Source organism: Schistosoma haematobium, chromosome 1 (genome assembly GCF_000699445.3).
Source record: "Schistosoma haematobium chromosome 1, whole genome shotgun sequence".
Taxonomy (NCBI): domain Eukaryota; kingdom Metazoa; phylum Platyhelminthes; class Trematoda; order Strigeidida; family Schistosomatidae; genus Schistosoma; species Schistosoma haematobium.
Genome location: NC_067196.1, coordinates 35,595,723 through 35,622,307, shown reverse-complemented (window position 1 = coordinate 35,622,307; position 26,585 = coordinate 35,595,723). Strand labels below are relative to the sequence as shown.

Here is a 26,585-nt window from a genome sequence, read left to right as displayed (position 1 = left end):
CGCAGTCTCATGTATATATTGTGTGAACGTTACTATTTTCCTAAAGTGGGAGTCCAGTAAAAGTAAGTCAGTTGCAAAGTACTTGGCCGGTATGGAAGAGTTCATTTGACATACTTTGCTATTCAATGTGGTCAGTCAGTGATTCAGTATAATTCTGTTAAGAGCTTGAAATGATATTAAGCCATTACATTACATATGATAGAAAAAAATGTCTAGTTTTTCCTCTACGGTTCTAAATTACGAACTATAACTTTGTAAGATATTACATTTTTTTTCTCTATTAATAACATTTCATAAAACATTTCTGCTACAGTTGTGATACCTCCACAACTAAACTTAAAAAATGTGGCACACGTGACTTATTTCACAATTTTCTGACGAAGCATTTCTGCCAGGCAGCAAGGACAAAATTCTTGAACCCTATCTCCTTCATTTACAGCTCGAACCTTCCAAAAGGTGAACAAATGTCAAAAATAGTAACCGATGTAGAAATGTTATTGATGCAATACCCTTGCCATGAGGTTTTAAAAATGGATTAGTATCTTTGGAATAGCTTTTTGTTGTTCCGTTGCGGCCCTGGGTACTTCGTAATGATAAAATGGTATCTACACTATTTCAAAAGTTCAGTTTCATTCTGTGACACCAACGCTCACTACATGATTTTAGAGGATAACTTACTGAATAATAACCTTTCAGGATGCCTCATTCTTGCTATCCTGGAAAGTCGCAAATCGTATTAGACTATCGACCTTTAATTCTCTAACAATCTCAGGTTAGTATTGTATTAGCGGTTCTTAGAACGAGATTATTTGATTTCGTCAGTAGAAACTCTGACTCAAACTTAATATAAGCGTTAAGCTGTTTGAGTTATCTCGCAGGCTCGAGACAGACCTGTGCTATCTCAAATTCACATTCCTTATTGCTTACCAAATATATAATTGCCCGGTGGTTACGTTTCGCAGTCCACTGAATCCTTAAAAGTATCCCATGAGGATGAGAATATACTTATTTGCAAACCGAATTACCAGAATAATGGGTCTTCCTGTCCTTATTTTGCTACTATGTTCTTTGACTTTCGAAATGGTAGCATAGTAAGCAAAACACTCACTGGTCGTCTTCTATATTTCCCGGACGAGGCTTGGATGCTTCCAAAATACGTTTTACTGAAGTATTATGTAGGTAACAAGCCTATCGCAACTCGACGAGAAACCAATGCCTACCAAGGAGAAATCGGGGATCTCTTCAAAGTCAACAGATGTCTTACCCGAGCGGGTCTATCAGCACGACTTGCCTCACATGTTTCTTCGAGCGAAATTGGTAGGCACGCAAGGCATCTATTGTACCACTGCTTTTACAAAATAGCCTAAGACTGAATTCATAAAGATCAATGGAACTAGTTTGCAAAATCTTGGGACAAACGAGGTGGAAACTGAGTGACTAGAAGAGCAGATGGACTGACCGATCTTCAATGTTGTATTTGGTGACTCCAATACTTAACTCTAAAAGAGGTACATAACGTCTAATAGACCACGTCCTCTCAATATAAATCATTTATGTGAACAGTCATTTCTGTAGTCCCACCCAAATAACTTTATTTTGCTTTTCATTTTCATTGCACAAAACTTCAGTGTTCATGAAACATGACTAGCTTGTTAACAGGATTTGAAATACCTTCACATAAGTTGTCAGTTATCTGCATGGTGGCTAGAAAACGTAATGTGAACCTACTTTTTACCCTACACTTACACTTCGAAGCGAAAGACCTATACGACGGCATAGAAACGCATCTTATCACATTAGAAAGAAGAGACTGTCAGATGACACAAGCATTACTTTGGTTCTCAGTGGGGACTTGTGTCAATATGCGATCTCTCGAGACACGGGGAGAATCTGCAGTTTCCGCAAGGCAGCTAGATCTAGACAATCCTCGAGAATGTAACATATGACTTAATATGATAAGTAATACGAAGTATTATATATATTTATAACACTTTTGTTTGCCGAGTGGAATACGTGTTTTGAATAATACAGAGTCAGCTCTGTATTGACTGTACATGAGAGGATTATATCCATAGTGATTTGTTAACCAGTTAATGCAGCGGGAACGAGCAGCATAGTGATCTGGACGGTCGTGTAGAGTAGAACCACAGTAAACGCAGTCAAATGACCAATGGAGTGTAACCTAACAAATTCACAAGAAAAAAAGTATAGTAAAATCAAAGACATCCTACACCAAAAAGGTAAATGAACTTGCATTTTATATATATGTACATACATGAAATTAAGATTTGTGGGATCACAAGAGATCCACACAAAGGCTTCAACATAAACTATCCAACTCAGAGAACAAAATTCCATCTAAGTTATTCGTTTATCCCATTTCAAATGTAAACGACAATGTTCACATTTCGCAAACACGGAGCGAGACACATAGAGATCAGCACACCTTTTAAAGTAAAATCCTTTACAATATGAAGATGATTTCTGCTTTGCGTCGAGAATAATGGGAAATTTATTCGTTTACTAAACGTGCTTTCAATATGTTTCAAGTTAGTTTAATATAAAGGCGATTTGCGTTAGCTTACGTATAACTTATTATAAGTGAAAATAAAAATAAAATATCTCAATACATCTTTCAATAAGCGGTCAACTAGTATTCTACATTTGAAGTGTCATCAACCACACGAAAGAACTGTACCACTCAACAGAAGTTGGACCAGAGAGATAAATCAGTGTGATTAAATGTAAACTCACCTTCAGTGGGGGTTTTCTAGTTATATGTGCTAGAAGAAAATTCATTGCTATATCTTCACAATTGAAATAATCGTCTACCATGTTACGAATGTCCGGAGACATTTCCCACGTATAAGCAAATGTATAATACTAAAACAAAATAAAGAATGCGTAATTTTGATAACGAACAACTAACATTCTCTCTAAGCAACTATGGATTGTACATTATTACTAAACATATTACCTGATCTTTTAACAAAAAAGCAATATGAACCACCGGGGAAAAACTTGTCGTTTCTTCAAAACACATTGGCATCTATATTAGTGTTTATCTGTCAGTAAGATAATAAAAGTAACAAAGGAATGAGCTGTCTTTGACTGTAGTTGCAGACATGATTAACAGCATATACTTAATGTCGTGACAGTATTACATGAAAGTTTAAAAACATAGTTATGAGAAACGCGAAATATTTACTACCCGTCAGTCTCTCGATTGACATATTTGGGTCTTTAAGTTTTTCTTTCATACAGTTTAGAGCTTCTAACATGAATGTTACAATGACTGTCTAAATGCATGCAAAAGATACTCCTTAGTAATCTTTGGAAACATCTTGACATTTTTCGTGATTTTTATATGAACTTTCCCTCTCAATATAAGCTGATTATATAGTGAAGTTCCGAGGGTGGAGGAAAACGAAATAAAACAGTAATGGTCTATTTTTGCTTTATCTTTCCTGACGGTATTAAATGAAGCGAGGTTTGTAAATTAGTGAATCACCAAATTATCACCCTTAATACTGATTGTGAGATAAATAACGACTTATGTAGTATATAACATTCACAATATATATATTTGGGTTAATTCTGAACAACTGAAATCTTCTGGTGCCAAAGCACACTATGTGAAAGAGGTGAACACCTCCCTTAGTGGATAAGGCCTAGTATAGTCGGTGAGAACTAAGGGATTACACGACCGCCTTCACTTTCCAATTGAGCGTCCTCTGTATAAAACCTACCAGGCTCACTTAGGGACTTCTGTTGGATGAAGTCGGAATCGTGTATCGCAGTTGTAAAAACGTTGGTTTCCGTTGTTGTCAGAAATTTGAGCACTATATATATATATATTTATAGACCTGTCTTTAAAAAAACTGTGAAAATTAATCATCGTTTGACTAAGATAAGACGAAGGTATGACAAAATTTTTGGTAGTGCATTGACAAGTTTTGATATAAAAGGCACCAGATTAGAGAAATTACTATATAAATCGACTTTTAGAATGAAAAGACAAATGAATAATAGTTTATTCTATCTTGTGTCCTAGTCATAATCATAATCTCCTTTATACAAGCATAGACACATACTCCCAATAACAATCATACATAAACTGACTAAACTCTGATAGTTACAAGTGCAGCAACGGGTATGATTTCAACACACAATTTTATTCATATATTAGAATTTCATTAAGTTCGAGAAGTTTAACTCATACCTACTATTGAATCAGCTTATACTCATAATTTAGTTTCATTATTATTATTATGATTATTAATGAAATATTATAAAAATTGACCATAAAAAATGAAATACCTTGTGAAAAAATGCAGCTCCAGTAAGAATCATTGAAAATTCACACATATAATCGGAATTATAAAACCATGAACTATCAGAACCATTCCAAAAATGAGCTCGTGCTGGGAAACCAACCAACTGATCACGATGTTCACGCCAAACGCTGAAATGTCAAGGGGCAATCATAGAGTGAATATTTTTATAGTAGTGAACGATAATATATATGAAACAAGTAAACAATAAAGAGTTGATTTCATCGATCCCGTCTCCTCACTACACTTTTGAAATTCTTCCCAACATAAGCCACTTATGAGTACAGCATACATTATTAACAAGAGATGTTTGCGGAAATTACTAAATTTTATGATAGTTTCCAACACAAACAGATGTTAACGAAAAAATCATCGAATAATTAAAAGGTATTGAGTCATCATTTCGTACCATTACAGGATTTCATAGCAGCCCACACCCACGAACTCTCCCATGAGTCGAACTCAGGAACTTTAGGCCTCATGACGAGCGGTTTGTTTAAAAATAATGATTAGGAGTTCCTTTGAAGAATCATTCCATAAAGATAATGTTTACTGTCTGCCCGACCAATAAAAACATTTTAAATATCTCAAAGACGAAGTACAGGTTTGTGTACTAGGATTTCAGAAACACATTTATTGTATGAGAGTTACAAATATTATCCAGCTGCTCAAACGTAAGTAGTAAAGAATGGAAGTACAACTTGAATTTACTGACCGATAGCTTTATATCAAGCCCTTAAACGACTCAATTATCCTTTTATTTGAAAACCAACTAATGTTTAAGAACAATGACCCATTTCAATTATAAAATTTTCAATAACCAAATCGAAAGAATACTTGAAAATCTGAGATACTTACGTGTTATTGTACTTACCGAAATCCAAAAACAATTTCATCATGACGTAGTTGAATATCATCATCAATGGATAGTATTGCATCAGTTTCGATTAAATCATAAGGCAAAAATCGATTATTCAAACTGTTATTTTGGCTAAGGATAACCTATGAAAGAGAAATAATTAGTTTACTACAAATAATTTGTTCGCTTTTAATGTTCAATGAAAAGTGGCGGTCTTTCAAGGACAATAAACTCGATATAAACTCTAGGCTTTAAAATGACTTATCAAAATGCCATTTGAGATTATTAAACTTAAAAGAACAAAAAATTGTTTATTCAATCAATCTAAACAAGAACATGAACCATTAAATTACATTTAGAATTAATGATAATAATTTAGACTAACATTTGACTAAAATTTTCAGATAAAAAAATTATTGTTCAGTTGTAATTTTTGTTTATGTGAACAAGTAAGTCGGTAAAAAACATATAACAGTTTCAAACATCTGTGAAACAATCATAGGAGCGATTGGACAAATTTATTAGATTGCTCAAAAATGCTGTCTAAATGATAATTAGCATGAACAAAACTGTATTAAAATCCTTTGGAAATCAACTGTAACATCTGTTTATCAATTTCAATGGTTGAGATAATGAGTCAGTTGAAGTTAGATCACCATGGAAAACCTGGAAGCACTGGACGGCCGTTTCGTCCTATTGCATGGCTCCTCAGCAGTGTGCATCCATGATCTCGCCCCCGCAAGATTCGAACCCAGGACCTATCAGTCTCACGCGCGAGCGCTTAACCACTAGACCACTGGGCCGGGATTCAACGGTGTTAATGTCTAACGTCAACTAATCCACGAAATTGAGCGACACATCCAGCATTGTCATCAGTGAGTTACTATATACATATATATGTATCGTGATACTGTTGCGTCATCGAATTTAGTAGGAAAAGGAATAAGAAGGTGTAATTTGTATTTTTATGTTTCGCCTCATACGGTTTTATGTCTCTTAAGAAAAACACAGTTGATATTCTTTTTGAAATTTATGTTAACAATGAAAACGTTTCCAGGATAATTAATTTCTTAATCATTATAAACTAGTTACTCTCATAGACAAATAAAAACACCATTACTGCAAACAACCACAACTAAGTAATTAATTGTGGAAATTAACGCATTTGTTATTAATTATAGGTTATATGCATCACATACTGACTCCAGCTGGGGTATTGTTTGAGATCAAGAAGCATGAAATGGCTGTTTTGTACTAGTATTGGACTCCTCGGTAGCATCCAGCTAAGATCCCACGAAGGATCTGATCCAGGATCTTTAAGTCTTACGACAAAAGTAGGAGAATAAGAACTATTAAATCAACGTCTAGTGGTCTAATTCCAACTCCAATCAATTTATGATCTGGCGACAACAATCATCCAATATTATTGATGACATCTGCATCACAACTGACATGCCTGAACTCCAAGTCATAACTTTTACTAAAACTTCAGGAACATTTTAAGGCAGGTCATTAACGATCTGACCGTTGTAGTTTAAATGAACGGATAATAAATATAACTTGTGAATTAAACTAATCTCCACAAAACCTTTTGAAAATTCGTTATTATATTTATTCGGTCCGATTATGGTTTAGAACAAGTTATTATTAAATCAATCGAACTAGACAGAAAATTTTTATCAAAACAAAATGTGACTAGATTGAAAATAATTCCAATGAACTTTCATATTTCATCCAAGATTACGTAGAGTCTTAATGTTTTCTGAAGAAATTAACACTATAATGTTTGACTATAAATGATGGGAAATGATGATCAACAATGATGTCATATAAAACTTAATTCAGAATGAATGAAAAACTAACTGAAAATTAACTTACTTTGATTGGAACATGTAATTGTGGCCAGCTAAGATCAGGATTGGGTGGAATAGGATTGTTCCATATAACCAAAACTGAATGCAAATATGGAAGATTTAGAAAACTTTCTAACGTTTGACATAATAAATTAAACCGATCATAAGTAAGGATTAGAACTATAAAAAAAGTGAAAAGAAAATAGATAAATCAACGAATCAATAAACAGGTACTGCGAAGTATTCTAGTGAAAAACAAATACTGACTAGCTGACGTATGGTGGACCAATAGGCTTTCATTAGTCAGGTTATTTTCATATTGGTTAAACATTCGTATGCTCTTATTATCCTTGATCAGATTGTAAAAATGACTTACTTGTACGAGGCATATAATGAACAGTAGTTTTATTGTATTGATCATCCTTTTCTACGTCTATGAGAGTCGACTGAATTGAGTCAGATAAACAAAGTCACAAAAACCATCAATTCATTCATAGGTTTTCATTCACTTAATTCTTTTATGTACACTCTACAAATCCTACTTAATTTCTAATTGCAGTAATTCTATATAAATCCTTCACAACCTCTAAAGTTATCACACAATTTATCCTACCTCTTTCCTGGGCTCGATTTCCGCGTACGAAATCGTGGATGTGCACTTCTGAAGTCTCATCCTATGAAAAAACGGTCATTCAGTGCTTCCAGGTTTTCAATGCTTATTTAACTTTGATCGGTTCGCGATTTCAGTGAAATACTTTTATGGTTAACGAACGCTAAATAAGTCTCTCCCGACTAAAATGAACCGACAGAAATTCGACAGTGAAATCATTAGCACTAAGCTTTACTGATCTTGCCGGCAGAAACCATATAAACAAGAGCTCAGGTATTACGAATGAGAAACTATTTAAATAACTCAAAAGCAGATTTCGAAAGTCTAAAATTTTAAACTTCTCCTTGTGTTACGTTAACGACGGTTTGATGATATTATGATGCCCATAGACTCTTGCAGTGTTAACAGCTTAATAAGGTGTTAATATTTGGCTATATCTAAATCAAGATTATGGAAACAAAATTCATGAACTGTGATGTATGCTGCCACAAATACACTTCCAAGATAGCAGTAGGAAACCATTTTTTGACCTGATCGACCATAACCATTCTACAGATCCACAAATTTATTTTAAGGTTGTTTATATGATTCGTTCAAATCTACCCAGATTTCTTCGTATCCAACTCTTAAAAATAGCCGAAGCTCTTACCATCCAGGAGCTTAAACCAGAACTATGTGTACAAAAGAAGTACGTCTTATCGTTATCGTTACCTTGGCCTTAATTATTCTGACTATCCTATTATTATTATTATTATTATTATTATTATTATTACTGCATTCCCTCTTCACTTATGTCTTATATTTTCATTGTTTTATTCATAAATGCTCATCATATCACCTTATTTATTATTTTTTACACCTCTATGATTTTATTTTAACAACCAATGAAAAACAGAATGCACTTGACGGCTGTTTTGTCCTAGTATGGGACCTCTCTGTAGTGTGCATTCATGACCCCAACAGAGATCTAACCTAGAGCTTGAAAAAACACTTTACCTTTGAGATAAAACGGTGGTTGGAGGTAGTCAACAGAAAACCCTGGACCTAGGTTTCGTGCTACTTGGCACTCGACAGAAAGGTGTACCTGTAATCTTGAGGGAACTGATGCTCCCTGACGGATTTAATCCCGTGTCACTTATATATATATATATATATATATATATATATATATATAAGACCTCTGCTCATTAGTTCGATACTTACTAGTAAACTGTTCATATGGATACATTCCACCTAAATTCATATTGAATTCATATCCTGCAAGATTTATAGTATGGTTAATTGGTCTTAAACCATGATTTGTAGAACCATCTACAAAATAAATGTAAAAGTAGGTAGAAAAATAATGCAAGTTGTAGTGCATTAGTATATATTACACTAAATGTTAACTTCATAAATGAAAATTTGACAAGCGAGTAAGAATGGCATGCGGACAGTAGTATAGAAGTAAACGAAAGTAAGACACACATAATTATTGCACAATAAATTACAAAAACGTGACGTAAAGCGTACACGCACAGTTGTTCACTACCGTGATAGATTTCCATTCATACCACCAATATTAGCAAGTTTCTTACCGACAAAAATTTATACCAATTTGTCCCAATATTCCTGCTTGGCCAAACAAATTTTATAATCTAATTTTATATCATTTATAGAAGTATGCACTCTGGCTTTGTTATCGGATTAAGTTAATTTTTTTAAGAAAACTTTATACAGACAAACTTTAAGTTTATAATTGAAAAATACTCAAAAATGTATTTATTTCTTACACTAAAAACTGAAGTGTATGAATTGTGATGAATGTTTCAACCACTAAACCATTACTTTACTAAAAAGTCCTGTTACACGGAGTTACAAGTTGGTCATTATTGACTGGTTTGTGACATTTATTTTCAGTCTTGTTTGATCATTTGTTAACTGACAAGTGTATCTCACAGTCAAACTAATTCGATTCAAGATTTTTGCTTGTCAGTGATAGATTCGATTTCTTAATATGATGTACTCACTTATTCAATCGGTTGATTAGTATGATTACGTATTCAAGAATCGATTCCGTTGGTGTTTAGAAGCTCATTCTGTGAACAAATCATTTGGTGTGCAGCTTTAGTCATTCCAGTAACTATATCAAATTAATTGGGCCATCGTAAAAATTATCACACTATGTTTCTATAAAATGGATTGGATTGTACCGAATTAAACTGATCAATCGACACCTACCGAGAATGTTATGTCCCTACTATGTTCCTAAATTCAACTAAATTCAGACGACCATTATCAACGTCGCATCTGGGTTGTATATGAATGAATAAACCAACTAGTAATAAATGGGCAATTACACACAGAGCTATTCAATATGTTTAAAAATGTAGTCTACTAGTAAAATAAAACTACTTTCAAACAGGTATAAAGTACTCATTATTAGAACAAAATCATATCAAGTAAACTCACATGGTACAAATGCAGCATCTGATGGAAGTGGAGGTTCCCATGGTGTTGAAGGAAATAACCATAATGGATTAACCATGTCACTAATCCCACCGTAAAAAGATACGCTAGCCAATCGAGCTGATCCACCAGGACCTGTATAATTCGATTGATAACTAATGGAAGATTGTTGTGGTCCAACTGGACCGAGGAAATCATCTAAATCAACTTGAAAATTATTCTCTTTATGTATTGGATACTGTTTAGGTGGGTGAAATTCTTTATAAGCCGGTAAACTGGACCAGTGAGGAGCAGGAGGTTGGGGAAAACCAAGACGTCGACTAACAGCTAACAATAAAGTGGTAAGTTGTGATGATTTATTTTTAAAGTAACGTTGAAATAAAATCTGGCCCTGAAAAAAAGACATTTTGAGAAAAGACGAGGGAAAGTTAAGTAATCGTATATAGTAAACGTAACGAAGGTGGTTCAGAGGTTGTGGAATTGTTGATTTTATATTGAGATCATGAACCGATCAATTTTAGGCCACTACTGAAAACCTGAAACCACTGGACAACCGCTTCTTCCTAGTATGGGACTCCTCAGCAGTGGGTGGGTAGCCGCCTCACACCCGAAGATGGTCACCCAATATCGTGGATTGGTTAAAGTCGGACATCAACACCGTTTGATTCCGGCTCAGTGATCAAGAGGTTGAGCGTTCATACGAGATTGAAGACCCTGCGTTTGAGTTCTTCGTGTGAGATAGTGGATGTGCAGTGCTGAGGAGTTTCATACTAGAATGAAACGGCCGTCCAGTGCTTCCAGGTTCTCAATGGTAGTCTAACATTGATCGATTCATGGTCTCAATAAAAGAAAACTAACATTTTTCTCCATTATCTAATGCCCTGATTTCGTTGTCTTGAAATTGTATAATATTTTGTCTCAAAATTCCTATTACTTAGCACAGAAAAACAGATAGTCACCTTATTTGCAGTAAAATAGACTTCTTAATTATCATCTATATTGAAAAGTTAAACATCACCAACCGGATAATTTTTGATTTATTGAGATCGTAAATCAGCTTAGCACTTGACTGTTGGCATACATGAAGGCGTCCAATGTTTTTTTACCGGGTTTAGTACTAAATTTTTAAGTAAATTCAGAATGTTTGACAAGTATACGATCAACGAAGTAGATTATTTATATATTACAAGTCAATAACCGACAACGGACAGATAAAGCATCTACTACATCTATTTTTATGTTTGTTAGTCAAGATAGTTAAGACAACAAATAATCAAACTATTTATGTGCTATAAGGCCCCCAAATGCCCTGATACGGCCGAGAGTGGGGAGTCCGCTCTCCCTCTCGAAATGCTCTTACATGACCACGCGTATAAAGCCTCTGCCAAGGAATTCCTACTCACTGCCTTCTCGCGGCACTATTGTTATTTACGAAAATGAGAGGACGAAAAGCGAATGTCTGGCGCTTTAACCGGGTTGGTGGACATGGAGAGTTCATCTAGGGGAGTTGGAGAACCCTGATTACAAAACAATGGTGCACATGGGCTCCAGTATCCTGAAGGAACAAATGGCGTATGAATCAATCGTTGGTCACCGGCTACCATGGGACTGCATCTCCTGACGTTACCTCACTACCTTTTGGATCAGACCTTTAGGTCAAAGGCCCCGGGTATAATCCCCTAAGGGAACCACCTGGCTCGTTTTGGGCACCCGGGCAGTATCCCAGCCGTCACACAAATTGAATGATTTATGTGGTGCATATCTGTTTGGTGCCTCCTTGTACCAATATCTGTGTGTTAAAATAAATAAGTAAATGTGCTATAAGGATACCATTTATTAAGCATGCCAGTTGGAAACCAAAAAACATCGACTTTTAACAATTAAGTCACTGATTCAAATCTTAATCTACGTTAATTTTACAGGTCCAATAGTATCACCACCAAACACAAAAGTGATGGAGATAACAACAAAAATCTATATCTTGCTGGTGAGTTGATTTTAAGAAGAATATGACAAGCCAAATAAAGAAAAACTGCACTGTAGAAAAGCAGCATTTGATGGAAGTAGATAATCCTACGGTGTTGAAGGAAATAACCATAATAAATCAACCATGTCACTAAAATATAAGACTGGATATGTCAAATGGTCTTCTTAAGAACTCGAAATTCATAGACAATAAAGTCGAATCATTAATATTTGCAGTATTGCATACACAGTAGAAATATGCCTGATTCTAATATGTACTTGTAAGATACTATCCCTGTTAGTAATTGATGTGAGATACGTAAACAATACGATATGAAGTGGAGGAGGTGAAACAGAAAGAAAGCAAGATGAAAAGACATATAATACTCTCTAATTTAAATAATTTTTTAGTGGTAGAACTAACCTGTCGGCGGATCTCAACGATATGCGCTTCAGGCAAAGACTGAAGTAAAGCTGGAAGTTCCTCGACTCGAGGTTTAGGAACGTGTACAATAACTTTAGACAATAACTCTGAGTTGATTGCTTCATCAGAATATATATCGTTATTTCCAATAAACACAGGAATAGCACCATTAGCTAAACAGTTAATCAATTGAATTCGTAATCCTAAACTCAAATACGAGTTCCTTGCACCAGTCATTATTAATCCAAAGGTTGACTTGCGAAGAAGCTGAAGATTATTTAAATACAACTTTAACTAAAGTGCTATAAAATAACAAGAGAAAACACAGTCTATGAACTTAACATACCATTCGAGGGTTAAATATAATATCTCGGGTGGAACTCGAACCTAGGGCTCATCGCCTACAAAACGAGTCTTTTAACTAACGAGCCACTGGAATCACGCATAAGCTGTAGTTCCTTGGTCTGAATAGGGGAGGGACATTGCTTCATCAACCAAGCGCAGTACTTTCAACCAAAACAGTTAATTTAATATGTCATCATCGGGTTAAATTAAAAAGTTGGATAACCATATGACTGCTCAACATAAGCATACGCATAAAAATTTAAAATTATTCAGGACTCAATACATAAATTTTGTCTTATAAGTGAGGGGAATTACGTTTAGAAAAAAAGATGAATAAAATAGAGAACATAAAAAAGAATAAAATTACACTTGGTGATCCTAAAAATATTCAGCGCGATTCATTACAGTTAAAAACTTGATAAATTATGATTACATCATGAACAGGATGGTTTTTAGCAGCGATGTAGTATGACTCTGTAGGTTTGTTTACTTTTCCAAAAGAACCTTATCAATAAAGCATTTTCAACTTCACTTTACGAATTAATTGTTTTGTTGAACATACTGAGTATATACAACTTCTACCAAAATCCTTTGGAAAGAACCAACTGTCCAATTTTATTGAGACGATGATTCACTGATTAAAATACTGGAATACCAAATATTAGATAAAAAGTATAAACTTCATCTCGTTGGACATTAAAACAATGTATGTTAATCTAAGTCGAGTATATAAAAATGTATATGGATATTTAATTATATGAACAAAACCTGGAAATGATAGTTTAAGAAGAACATAAATACGAATATTCAATACATGAAAATCTGTTATAAACACATAAAATCCCTGTGCATATTTATAAGATGGTATCGCTAGTGTATAACTTACAGGACCCTGAATATAATCGCAAATATATATATCAAAGAATAAAACTGGTAACTTTATTTTTTTTGTTACACAAGTGCACAAACACACACACAGAGCTTTATTCAATTGCCAAATTCAGATTTTATGACTAAAACAAAAAGACAGTTAAGATGTATTTCTTTTAAAAAACTGAACGTTACAGTTAATTGCCAACACACTTTTTTCGTTTAGCAGTTAACCAAAATTCAGCAATTGAAAACAATAAAAAAGGTACAAGGGGAAATAATGACGTGCATGGATTAAAAAAAAACATGATTGAAATGTTCGTCTCCCTCTTTTAACTTACCATTAAAAATACTAATTCTAGAAATCAAAATGAATGGATGACTAACTTAATCACTTTGATAATACACTGTCCATTAAGTAAAAGAAATAACAATGTACTTTAAACAGATAATTAAATGTAAACTTCAAGATATTATCTGAATTGAATCAATATTTAAGCATATAGACAACAAGAAATACAATTATGGATAACAAATAAATGTTATATTCAACGTCTTCTTTAGCAATAATAAGATAACTGGCATTGTGAAAACGAGGATAGGACTATGTTACAGTCATTCATTATGATTCCAAAGAAAATTCTTGGTATAACATTAAACAATTTTAACTCAATAAGATTAACTTGAAATGGATGTCCGATATGCTCATGCTATGTACCATAGAAGGGATAGATTCTATAATGATCAGAGACCGAGCAAAATAGTACAAATTATTAATTCACAAAGTCATTGAATGTAGTGAAATGAGATGTATAAGAAAACAAGGGCAAAAAAACGCCGATGTATTCAGTCTAAATGTTATCCTAGATCTTGAGTTTTAATATAATTACACACATTTTATCCCTAAATTTCATTTATTCATTATAAATTATATTTCTTACATTTAGTCTGCCGTCATATTCAATTTCTTTGGTTTTTATGTTAATTTTCTTGTAGCAATAATGAAAGTGCAAACTGAGAATTTCTGATTCCGTTCTTTTAAAACTGTTTTTGTAAAACAGGAAAACTCGGCACACATAAGGAAACTATCCAACAACTTAAATGTAAAATAGTACACTGCAATAATGATATGTCGTAGTGACTAATAGTGCTAATCAGTTACTCATGATGAGGTTGCTAGAGTGTATTCGAATACGGGATTTACTAGTTGATAACGAGTGCTAAAGCCCTACAGTATATTAGAATAAACTATCTTATGGTTATTTAACTGCATTGTAGCTTTCTGAAACACAGTTCGTGAGTCTAAATCAGTGATCCATTTAGCTTTTTATCGACAGTTTGAAATTTAAAGGGTTATTATGCGTCAGCTGTAATGTTTCCAGAAATAATTAGCAGAATGTTTGAACAGCGACTTAAACCACCAGTAATTCGTTTCTTACTAATGGGATTTTCGTTAACAATGTCTTTTCTTACATGTCTGACTAGTATGTTGGAACATTTGACTTTAATTATTGATCGCTGATGTTTTTAACAATACACAAGTGGTTCATGTTCAAATAGCACACAAAACTTCCAAATTCTAAGAACATCTACGGGCAGATACTGCCAATATAAAACTTACAAAATCAATTTTTAGTTGGTTAGGTTTATTACTTATGTAATCAAAACTTTCTAATTCTAAGGTAATATTAGCTCTAAACATGGACTTGTACAATGTAACTTACTGATGAAGAATCTTCACATGGAAACCAATCAGTATCAGATAGGGAATTTCGGGAAAGGAATTCTCTATATTTATTAGACCAACAACTTTCAAGTTCATTGGTATTTTTATGAATTGATATGGAAATAAAAGAGGTTGATTCATTCTCTTTATGACTATCGTTATCCAACTTTTTCAAGTGTTCAATAACTAAATTATCCAATGATGAGTGATTTTCAGCAAGACGACTTTTGGACAATATCCCAATATTAAAGCTGAGTAATAATGCACGTCTTCCTGGTAGTAAACGCAAAGGTGAAGAAATAGAGCAAATTTTCTTCGAGTATTTACATAAAATATCGTAATTTATTGGCAACAAGAAATCGAATCCTCGGCGAAATGTATTTTCAGGAAATGAGTAGGCGACCAGTAAGAAGTTAAGATGATTTTTTGAATAATTATATTTCTGATATATTTGATCAAGTTCCAATGCATTGAAAAACAAGACAATACAAGTTGGTAAAGTTTCTGACGTCAGTTCAGATTCCTGTATACATTTTTGAGCACCTTCAACACCAAAAGTCAGTTTTAAACATGCAGTATTTTCAATATTACATCTTTCAGTAAAATGTGGAGAACTTTGAAGTAATTGTTCAAATGATATAGTATTATTTGAACCATAATAATCAGTGCAAAACTTCAAAAATCTTATAAATCGACACCGATTCCAATTGATACAGGATTCTATGGTGCATAATTCGTTTGATGAGCTTATGACAGAAGGATACTTTATGCTCTCATTATTTAATTTAAGATGAACAACTGGCCATTTGGAATAAAATACAGCTGACGATGCAGTATTATCTGAAAGAGTTTGTTTGTACGAATCTAAGGTGGCCTAAAATACAAAAGTTTATTTAGGAGTGACAAATCATCCTAGAGGATTTCAGAATATAACTCACTTACCAAGCAAATATGTAATCGGACAAACTTTAGGTATGAAAGTTAATGATACTACTAATTATGAGTTTAATTCATCCATTGTAGCCCTGATCGTCAGTTAATACAACCCAATGCACAGAATAACCTACAGCGATGCATGTACTACGTAAGCTGTAATTATTTGTAACCGATAAACCACAAACATCAATAAGATCGATACTAATTTACTTCTGTCACTTCAAACAACTATTTTCCTCTGATTTACAAAAATATTGAATTCGGATTAGCAGAAGCAGCTGTGAATTACATACGGAGATATGCGACAGTAACTTGACAGTTACAAAATCTGACCTTCATCTGGTTTGTCTATGGTCCGAACCCCGTTTCACTTCAAGATACAAGTTTTATTAGATTGAACTCCTTCTCATGTTCTGTGCGTTAAATTTGAAGTGATTAGATACTATTTGAGTCGAAATTTTTAGTTCCATGCTTCTTCACTCCGTTATGACCTGATGTGGAATGTACTGACATTGGATGCTAGATTTGGATATGCGTTATCCAGACACTGATGAAATGCTTATTCCTAGTCTAACTATAAGATAGATATTAATCAAAATCAATGTTACGTAATTTTTACAATATTCTCAATATACCTAGCACAGAACTTCGGAAAAATATCGCTTTTACAGCTTGAAAATAAAAACAGATTTCTAGCCCCTACTTATGTGTTATTATCTATCGTAAGAGATATCTACGAAGGAATCAGTAATTAATACATTTTATTAAAGACAGAAACAGAGGGACAACATTGCGTTTAGAACGTTGACCTTGTTTAGTTAAATGGAGATAGCTATAACCAAATATTCGTAAATACCACAACAATAAGTAACACCTACTTTACACATTATTCTTTTATACATAAACCCAGTGATCACTCAGTTAATCACAAAAATTAACAATAGTGATATACTTATTCATTCATATTACTTTACTCGTCAATAATGAGAAAATATTTAATTATTTGATAGTAACATACTCGAAGACGTATTATTTGCTTTGAATGCTCTACAAGAATAGATCGTAAACGTTCTACTTGATTTTGAAGGACAGCATTAGTGTCCACTAATTCTTTACGTCTTTGATGTAAATCAATTAACTCGTCATGAACAGAATGATTGATACGCATTAATTCATCAATAAGAAATGGCAAAGTAGATGCTGAATTTAGAAGTAAATTTCCACTTTTTTCTTGATGGGAAATTTCTTTTCCTGTTAAATAATTCACAGATGTAAGTCGATGACTTGTTACAGATGGATATGGATTCCACAATGAAATAATTATGTAAAGAAATATGACAGTCAGCAAACATGTACACACGATCAGAAACTTTCTATTTTGTCTGATTAATAAATAAAAATTCTGCATATTAGGTAACAGATATATCATAATCCCGATAGACCTGTGGATAAGTTCGATGAACTAACTATTTCGCACTGCCTCTTGCCTAAATTTAGGAAATACAGAAAAAAAGAGTCAGTAGAAAATAATTACAAAGTAGTCAATATAATATCATCAAAAATATTTAATGTTAAATAGTCGAAGGCTAGTGACAGGAAATTTTGTATCGAAGTATGTAATGACTGGTACTCACCAAGAAGGTTTATTTGTTGTAAGTTGGCCCAATTAGATGTAGAGCAATAATAAATGGGAGATATTGGCGGACGCTCGTTGCTGGTCTAGATTTGGCTTAACTTTCTGCGGAAATATATACGTCCGTGGTTGAAAATCCGGCTTAATTTTAAAGAAAACAGACAAATTTATAAGTTGTGCATGTACTTTCGACTCAGTTTGCCAACAGAAGCATCTAACCCACTTTCCCTTTTCTCACTCAAGTAATTGGTTTGGTTACTTATATAAGAAGTACATACATCAGCAGAGCAGTTGGACGGCTGCAGAATACAACAATCTGTAGTTTAAAAACCTGTTACCAAACGTTACAACCGTAGTCACCTCTGTGGAGTTAGCTATTCAGTTCACAGATGGTCTCTCGTTGAAATAATATACTTACATTAGTTAATCACTAAAGACTACACATGATATTCGTTTCTACTCAGCAAACCCATATCAACTAACCAGAATTTAAGTGGTTTAATTACTTTGTTATCACTTCACTAACCTGTAATTTCAAAGTGCACTACGACCACTTTAGTTAAAGCATTTACAATATGCCTAACCCTCATACAAAAATTAATGTAGGGATGTTTAAATAAACATGTACATTGGATAGTCATGGAATAGTGATGACTAATGGTATGTTTGTCCCATCTTTGGTGGTGGTCAAATTCCATCGATCAAGTTTTAACGTGACCACTAGTCTAGACAACGCATGCACTGTTTTGTTGTTAAACTATTGGAATTAGTTGGCAGGAAACCCTGGACTAGGAGTTTTGTGCTAGTTGGTACTCGCCAGCAGCGCTTATCTGCAACCGTGAAGGAACTGATGTTCCCGGTGAGATTTGAACCTAGATCATCATTAGTTGGTCAATGGTTTCCATTGTGATAACGACAGTGGTTTTTCACCTAAACTTACTGAGAACAAAATATTTGATCAACTATTAACTAATATTAATTTAAAAGAAAAAGAAAACTAAAACATTTAAGTTGGATAGTGAAAATAATTGTCCCTCTATAGCTTACTTTTATACAGTACGATTTGTTGTGTTTTTTGTCTACGTTATTAATGAAGATCAAAGTTTCTGCATAAATACTGTAGTTATAGGGTGCACCAAACTTAAGATGACAAATAACTTCATGACCCTTTTTGGAATGACTAGATATCATAGCGATTTATGTATGTAAAGCTAATTTCATCTGATTGTTGCTAAGCTATTAAAGATGAAAGTGATTAGTGTAACGAATGTTTAAACAGTATCATGGCTTAACTATGTTCACTAAAATTAATTAAAGTGGCAATCCTACAGATACCAAATAAATATCAAGGGACTAAATTACAATGAGTGCGGTTTGAATAATTATCTCTCATCAAAAACTTATTGCCTCTCTTTAATCAACTTACCACTCAACTGGTTTAAAATAATCTACACAAGTTCATGATTATAAGCTAACCAGGAGTTATATATTTATTCACTTGCCTTTCCCACCTACAAACAAGTGCTTTGATCAAGTGGAGAGAAGATGGTTCGATATATCAGCATATTACGAAAGGCAGACACATTAAATACAAAAATGACGGGATACTGAGAAAATCAGTATGAGAAACATAACTTGCCTGTATTAATGAGCAACACCAAGTAATAAGTATTGGGACCATAGTAACAAATGAAATGTTAGATAAGATTTGATAACTAATTGGGTTTTTTAGATGACGACCAAATTATTTATTTATTTGAACGCATAAATATTGGTACAAGAATGCGCCAAATATATATGCGCCACACAAAACAATGAGAATTTAAGGGGAAGGAAAAAAAGAGAATCATAACGAAGAGATTGATGTAAGGTGGTGTAATAATAATAATGGTAAAAATGGGGGAACGGAAAGGTACAATAAGAAGAAATCTTTCAGTTAGGAAGATACAACCACTTTTTACGAAGAAAGTAAAAGAAGGTTACAGCAGGATCGCCACTGGCTTCTATTCTGAGCCATATCTGATAACGTCTCTAGCCACTGTGTCGCGCCATCTCTCGGACCCCAGCCAGGGAGTCGTGAAGGACCAACACAAGCCAGTCCTTTGCAGCTTTCTTTCATACCACGACACCATGCCATGCACTGACCACCTCTCAGCTTTTTCCAACCAGTCCCAGAGTCGGCGTGGAATTCTGTGGGACGACATTCGTAGAACATGTCCAAGCCACCGAAGTCGATGTTTCAAGATGGTGACACCAATTGGATTATCATCTCTGTGCCCGAACACACGATGCCGAACCTCTGCATTACTGACATGGTGTAGCCACTGAATGTCAGCAATCCTTCGGAGACAGCGATGATCGAACACAGAGTTGTCTAACATCGTAAACTCAGAGAGGCCAGGTTTCACAAGCATAGAGCAGAACTGGTCTCACCGACGCGTTGTAGATCCGACCTTTTACAGCCAGACTGACATCACGAAGGCGCCAAAGATGGCCCAGATTGGCCGCTCTGGCTTTCACTATACGTGCATTGATCTCATCACTCACGCGACCACCAGCACTTATGCAGCTACCTAGATACACGAACTTCTCGACCATTTCTATCTGCTCACCATCCAGAGTGAGTACAGGATTAGACTCCTGCCAGTCTTGTAGAAGTACTTTGCACTTTGAAGGTGCAAAGCTCATACCGTACCTACGGACGTTGATTGCCAACTGATTAAGTGCGGATTGCATGGCTTGGGCATTATCGCACAGTAAGACAATATCATCTGTATGTGAATCTTTAACCAACAATGTCAAATAAGTAGTATAGCAACTAGTTAGAATCGTAAAAGCTACACCACAATAATTATGTTAGATTTTGAAGGAAATCGATCTCCCTACAAGTAACAAACGTCACGTGTATGTAATATGCGATGTAGGCTTAGTAACCCTTACTAATTAAAACAAGATTTGAGCCATGGAGGCTGCAAGAAATTTTGTGGCTACTTGCTGAATATCCACAATGAAACATCTTTCGACTTAATAACTCGAAACCACATTAGCTGTTCTAAATATGGTTTCGTCAACTTGTAAGTTGACCTATGCATATATATGTCGTACCAACAATATGTGATATATATATATATATATTCCATCTTAGGCCTGATTACATAAAAGTGAATGGGTGTAAAACGAGGATAATGCCTTTGTTCTCTCGTTTCCTTATTTTACATCTGCTTGAGTAGCATTTTTTGTTTAGGGACTTCGGTAAGAAGAAAAAAAATAAGAAGAAAAAGGCTGTAGGCAAAACGCAGCTGGTCAGCAAGACATTGGAAGGGACTTTATCAGAAGAAAAATCCTCACCGCGTGAAAAGACAGATCTCTCTGAGAGATCAGTCATTTTTCATAAGATAAGAGAATCTTCAGACACTGAACCAAAGGCAAGATTTGAACACGATCTCAATCATATTAAGACATCATTAAGTAAACTACTCCCAGATACAGTTTCAGGAGTTAGTATTTGTAGGCTTTATAGAATAGGAAAAAAGGTGGATTCCGAAAGTCCTCAGAAAAACCGCCTCCTGAAGGTTACATTCAACACGGTGGAAGAAAGGAACCTGGTTCTAAGTAATTCACGTAAACTGATTGGATCCGGAATATATGTCCGTGAGGACCTCAGCCTAGCTGATCGTATTAAGAGAAGAGCTGCAGAAGCGGAAATAAACGAGCGTCGCCGAAACGGTGAAAGAAACCTCGTTCTTAAGGGTTTTCAGATTGTAAAAGTTCGGAGCGAAACGATCCCCAAGCCACTCTGGGTGGCAAGGGAAAGCTCTCCACAGACTTAAAAGTGTGCTACACAAATGCTCGCAGCCTACTAAATAAAATGGCGGAGCTGAAGTCAGTGGTGGATAAAGAAAAACCGGACGTTATCGCTGTCTCGGAAACTTGGTTAACGTCAGAAGTATTAGATAGTGAAATCCAATTGACCGGTTTCATAACCAGTAGGGCTGATAGATTAAACCGAAGGGGAGGCGGGGTTATCCTGTACACGAAAAGTACCCTAACCATAAGATTAGCTGAGACAGTAGCACATGTTTCAGGGACATGTGAACTGGTGAGATGTAAGTTGAAATGCCGATGGCAAGATATTGAATTAGTTGTAGTATATCGCAGTCCAGAATGTGTAGCAGATGATTTTCTCCTCAGTAAACTTAAGTCCTGGTGTAACAACGGTAAAAGCCTTGTAGTAGGCGACTTTAATGCACCATATATAAACTGGGTTAACTTAGAAGCAGAGTCATCTATATCGTCGTTCGACTCCAAACTGTTAGAAACCTCGATTGAACTAGCATTATTCCAACACATTAGAGATCCCACAAGATACGACTTAAGAAACTCTTCCTCTCTTTTAGATTTAGTCTTCACACACGGTGATGACGTTGGTCAAACGGCTTTTCTCCCACCACTTGGGAGAAGTGACCATGCAGTCATCTTATTCAAATTCATGGCTGAAATTGCTTCTCAAACAATTGCGCCGGCCCGTCCTAACATATGGAAGGCAGATATGCAGGCAATTAACTCCGCAGCATCGGCTGAGAACTGGGAAATTGACTCAAAGGCATCAGTACAAGAGGCATGGACTCTATTCAGGCAGTTATACAATCGGGTAACTCAACCATATATACCCTGGACTGTCCCAAAGAAAAAGAAGCACGGACATCCCTGGTTAGGGCGGGATATTCGACGCTTACTAAGACAAAAGAAGAAATGCTGGGATGTTGCCATCCGCCTTGGCACAGCAGGTACGATGGAACACTACAGATCGATAAGAAACGAGTGTATAACTAAAATTCGGGAAGCGCAAAGAAAATATGAAATGCAGCTGGCAGAATCTGCACTCAAGCAGCCCAAGAGGATATTCTCATACATAAACTACAGAACAAGGATTCATCACTGGATTCCCAACCTAATTAAAGTAGGAAGTGAATCTGAAATGATAGAGGAAGATCAGAAAAAAGCTGAGGTTATGGCTGACTACTTTGGGGCAGTTTTCACTCAGGAACCTCCTCTAGAGAAAGAACCAGACCCAATTACAGAGTCAACAAACCAGCTGCTCACCGTGGACTTCGACCAAAACGATGTGCTTAAGGCTCTTAGCACCCTAAACATGGAGAAGTCAACAGGACCAGATGAACTACACCCTAAAATCTTGAGACATATTGCCCAATATATCGCAGCCCCACTGACTGTGATATTTAATATGTCACTTGACCAAGGTGTGTTACCTATGGACTGGAAGGACGCAATCGTCACTCCCATACACAAAACAGGTCCACGACAAGTTCCATCGAATTACAGACCCGTAAGCCTCACCAGTGTTGTAATTAAAATACTGGGAAGGATAATCAAACGGACCATAACGGCATTTATGGAAACCAATAACTTGCTGAACATGGCACAACATGGTTTTAGAAAGGGTCTATCCTGTACAACGAACCTCCTTATAGCTAGGGAGCTCTGGATTAATGCGCTAGACAATGGAAACTCAGTGGATGTTGTCTACATAGACTTCAGTAAGGCTTTTGACAAGGTGCCAACTAATAGACTGCTATTGAAGTTGGCAAACCTTGGTATTGCCGGACCTCTTTTAAAATGGATTAAGGATTTCCTAGTAGGTCGTAGGCAAAAAGTAAGAATAAATTCCAAGTGCTCCATCTGGAGACCAGTACTTAGTGGAGTACACCAAGGTTCCGTCCTAGGTCCTTTACTTTTTATAATGTACGTTAATGATCTTACAAGTATAGTACAGTCTCCAATGTTATTATACGCTGACGATGTAAAAATTTGGCGAGTTATAACTGGAGACAAAGACGCATTTACTCTTCAGGCGGACTTAAATAATATGATAAACTGGTCTAAAGAGTGGCTAATGCCTATCAACTCGGAAAAGTGTGTCTACATGCACTTGGGGGATTCAAAGGTTAATACGTACAACATAGGGGATGTGTCATTACCCGTAGTCCAGTCTCATAAGGACCTAGGGGTGACAGTGAGCAATGATCTTAAGACGACGGCCCATTGCCGAGAGGTCGCAGTTAAGGGGTTTCGAACCCTCTGGGCTTTAAAAAGGACATTCACTAAGCTTGATACTACCATGTTCACCACATTATACACATCCTTAGTGAGAACTACGTTAGAGAACTGTGTTCAGGCTGCAAGCCCCTGTTTAAAAGGTGACTCAGACATACTAGAAAAGGTACAGAGGGCAACTACGCGTGCAATTCCGGAACTCCGGGGTTTATCATATAAAGAGCGGCTTGAAAAACTGAACCTCTTTACTCTGTCCTATCGCAGACTAAGGGGAGATCTAATATTGATGTACAGAATACTAAGAAATGATTTCGGACCTAACTTATTCTCTCTCTTCCTTCCCACTAGATCGGGGACACCTTAGAGGACATAGCAGGCGAGTAGAAAAGCCAAGAACGAACAAAATACCGGTGGCATAAAGGTTTTCACACCGAGTCATCAATACTTGGAACCTGCTGCCTGAAGCAGTGGTATCCGCACCTTCAATTGACTCTTTCAAGAGAAGACTGGACACTCACAGAAGCATACTAGAAAAGGAATAACACAGGCCGTAGGCCTTCTGTCCTTACTACACAAATCTGAAATCTGAATATATCCTTAAATTATAATTTAAGGATTAGCTAGATAAAGCTAGGAGTACTCAATCCCATACGAGACGCAAATACGACACTTCATATCATATGATATTATCTTAACTTAGAATGTATATGAATTAATTAATATTGACTGACATCGAATAATGCTCGATAAACTTACCACACCTGAATAACAAAAGTTGGTACATCCATAAATTATAGCCGTTCCGTTGAATATCTCGTTTATTTTTATGAGTCACAATAAGTTTTTCGATTGGGTTTTGACATTAACAACATTCACAGTATCCGCAAGGTCATAACACTTTTACGTAGCGCACTGAGCAAATCTTCAGCAGGTGGTCAACCTTGTAATAAAAATTCTATTCTCAATGCTTGTTGTGGCATTTAAGATCTACAACCTACGTGTTAGAGATATTTAAAAATATTAAATAGTACATATTGCGATAGTGGTTTACAAAAAATGAAACACCACGTAAGGCTGGAGAAATATCACCGACGTCTATCCAAATCACCTGTAGTGACTCACGTTTATCACGAGAACACGACTGGTTTAATAAAAACAATTATTATTATAACCAACTGTACCGGTGTGTGTTTTAATGTGCTTTTGTTTAACTGTGCTAATTATAGCCATTTTGTGCTTCCATTACCTTCCATCATTGTTCCGCGGTTTTTGGTACTGTTCGCACGTACTCCTTTCTTCTGCTTTCGCTTGTACCATTCCTTGGCACGATCTCGGTATTCGTTCAATACCACGAGATCGCCAACGAAATAAATCTGGTTACGTTCAACCTCCGCCTTCTGATTTACCTGGCACGTGTTTCTTTGTAGCGGTGTTCACAGTTAATCTCAACTCGACGCCACGCTACAATTGGTGATCCCAAAGTTTGGAACACGCCTCAACCTCTGGTCGAATCTTCCAAAGAAGCCAATTCGGTGAGTCTATTATTTATCTAGCCACGTCTATCGTATATTTTCATATTAATTTTTAATATATAATATACACGACATGACGGATAGCGAGAAGAATACTATTAATGTTATAGACTCAGACGTACAGGCCATTCACTTTCGACCTGTATCATTCATCCCCCACGACCCAGAGGTCTGGTTTGCTGCATTAGAGTCTCAGTTTGAGACTCGTCGCATCACGAGCCAAAGGCAAAAGTACGCTTACGCTCTCGAATCATTACCCGGGGACCATTTAGTAGCTGTTCGTGAGGTTGTCCTCAATTCTAACGTGCCTAATGTTTATGATCGCCTCAAAGAGGCAATTCTCCGACATTTCCTCCCATCGAGGGAGGAACGATTGAGGACATTGTTAGCACGTCACCCCCTGGGTGATGCTAAATCAAGCCATCACCTCACGCGCCTGCAATCTCTTGCAGGACCAACAGCATCTGACTCGGAGATAGTTAAGGAATTATGGCTCGAGTCACTACCAGCCCATATCCAACCTACTGTGACGGCACTGCTCGAGAACGCACCGCTTAACCAGGTAGCCCTCATAGCAGACAAAATTTTGGCGAGGACTAGTAATAGAGACACCTATGTAGTTGCTTCGACGGCACGTCCTAAAGTAGACATGGACGCCGGTCATTCCTCAGCTCATGGTGACAGGGACGGGTGTATTCACACACGTCCTAGTTTTCGAGACCGTTGTAACGTACCCCAACCCTACGTCCCCGAGCTCGCTCAAGTTCTCGCAAACCCGTCACCACTCGCCTAAAAGGGAATCTTCCAAGCCACGCCGAAAGGCGGCTACGGAAGCGAGTGACAGTTGGTGCTGGTTCCATAGGTCCTTCGGGTCTGGCGCCCGCCGTTGTCGAGCACCATGCTCATACAAGGCGGGAAACGCCAGCCCCGGCGAGTAAAAGCGGCCGTACTCTCCGGCCCTTCTCCCCAGGTTGG

The 26,585-nt window shown here is 36.0% G+C and overlaps 1 protein-coding gene across 2 annotated transcripts; it reads right to left on the bottom strand.

Moving 5' to 3' along the window:
- Positions 1–1,972: 1,972 nt before the first annotated feature.
- Positions 1,973–25,001, bottom strand: EXTL3_1 (Exostoses (Multiple)-like 3; the record flags this gene model as incomplete). 2 transcript variants are annotated; one of them, XM_051218452.1, is made up of 11 exons in its annotated part: positions 24,840–25,001; positions 17,389–17,857; positions 15,433–16,308; positions 12,494–12,760; positions 10,108–10,495; positions 8,860–8,967; positions 7,072–7,226; positions 5,209–5,336; positions 4,321–4,465; positions 2,755–2,883; positions 1,973–2,182 (listed from the first exon to the last, which is right to left on the bottom strand). In XM_051218452.1, the coding sequence occupies exons 2-11, from the start codon at positions 17,797–17,799 to the stop codon at positions 1,973–1,975; spliced, it is 2,817 nt and encodes a 938-aa protein (XP_051073868.1). In that variant the 5' UTR covers positions 17,800–17,857; positions 24,840–25,001. The 2 variants fall into 2 exon arrangements, with proteins under 2 accessions (XP_051073868.1, XP_051073869.1); XM_051218453.1 differs by having other exon boundaries at positions 24,835–24,984.
- Positions 25,002–26,585: the final 1,584 nt, after the last annotated feature.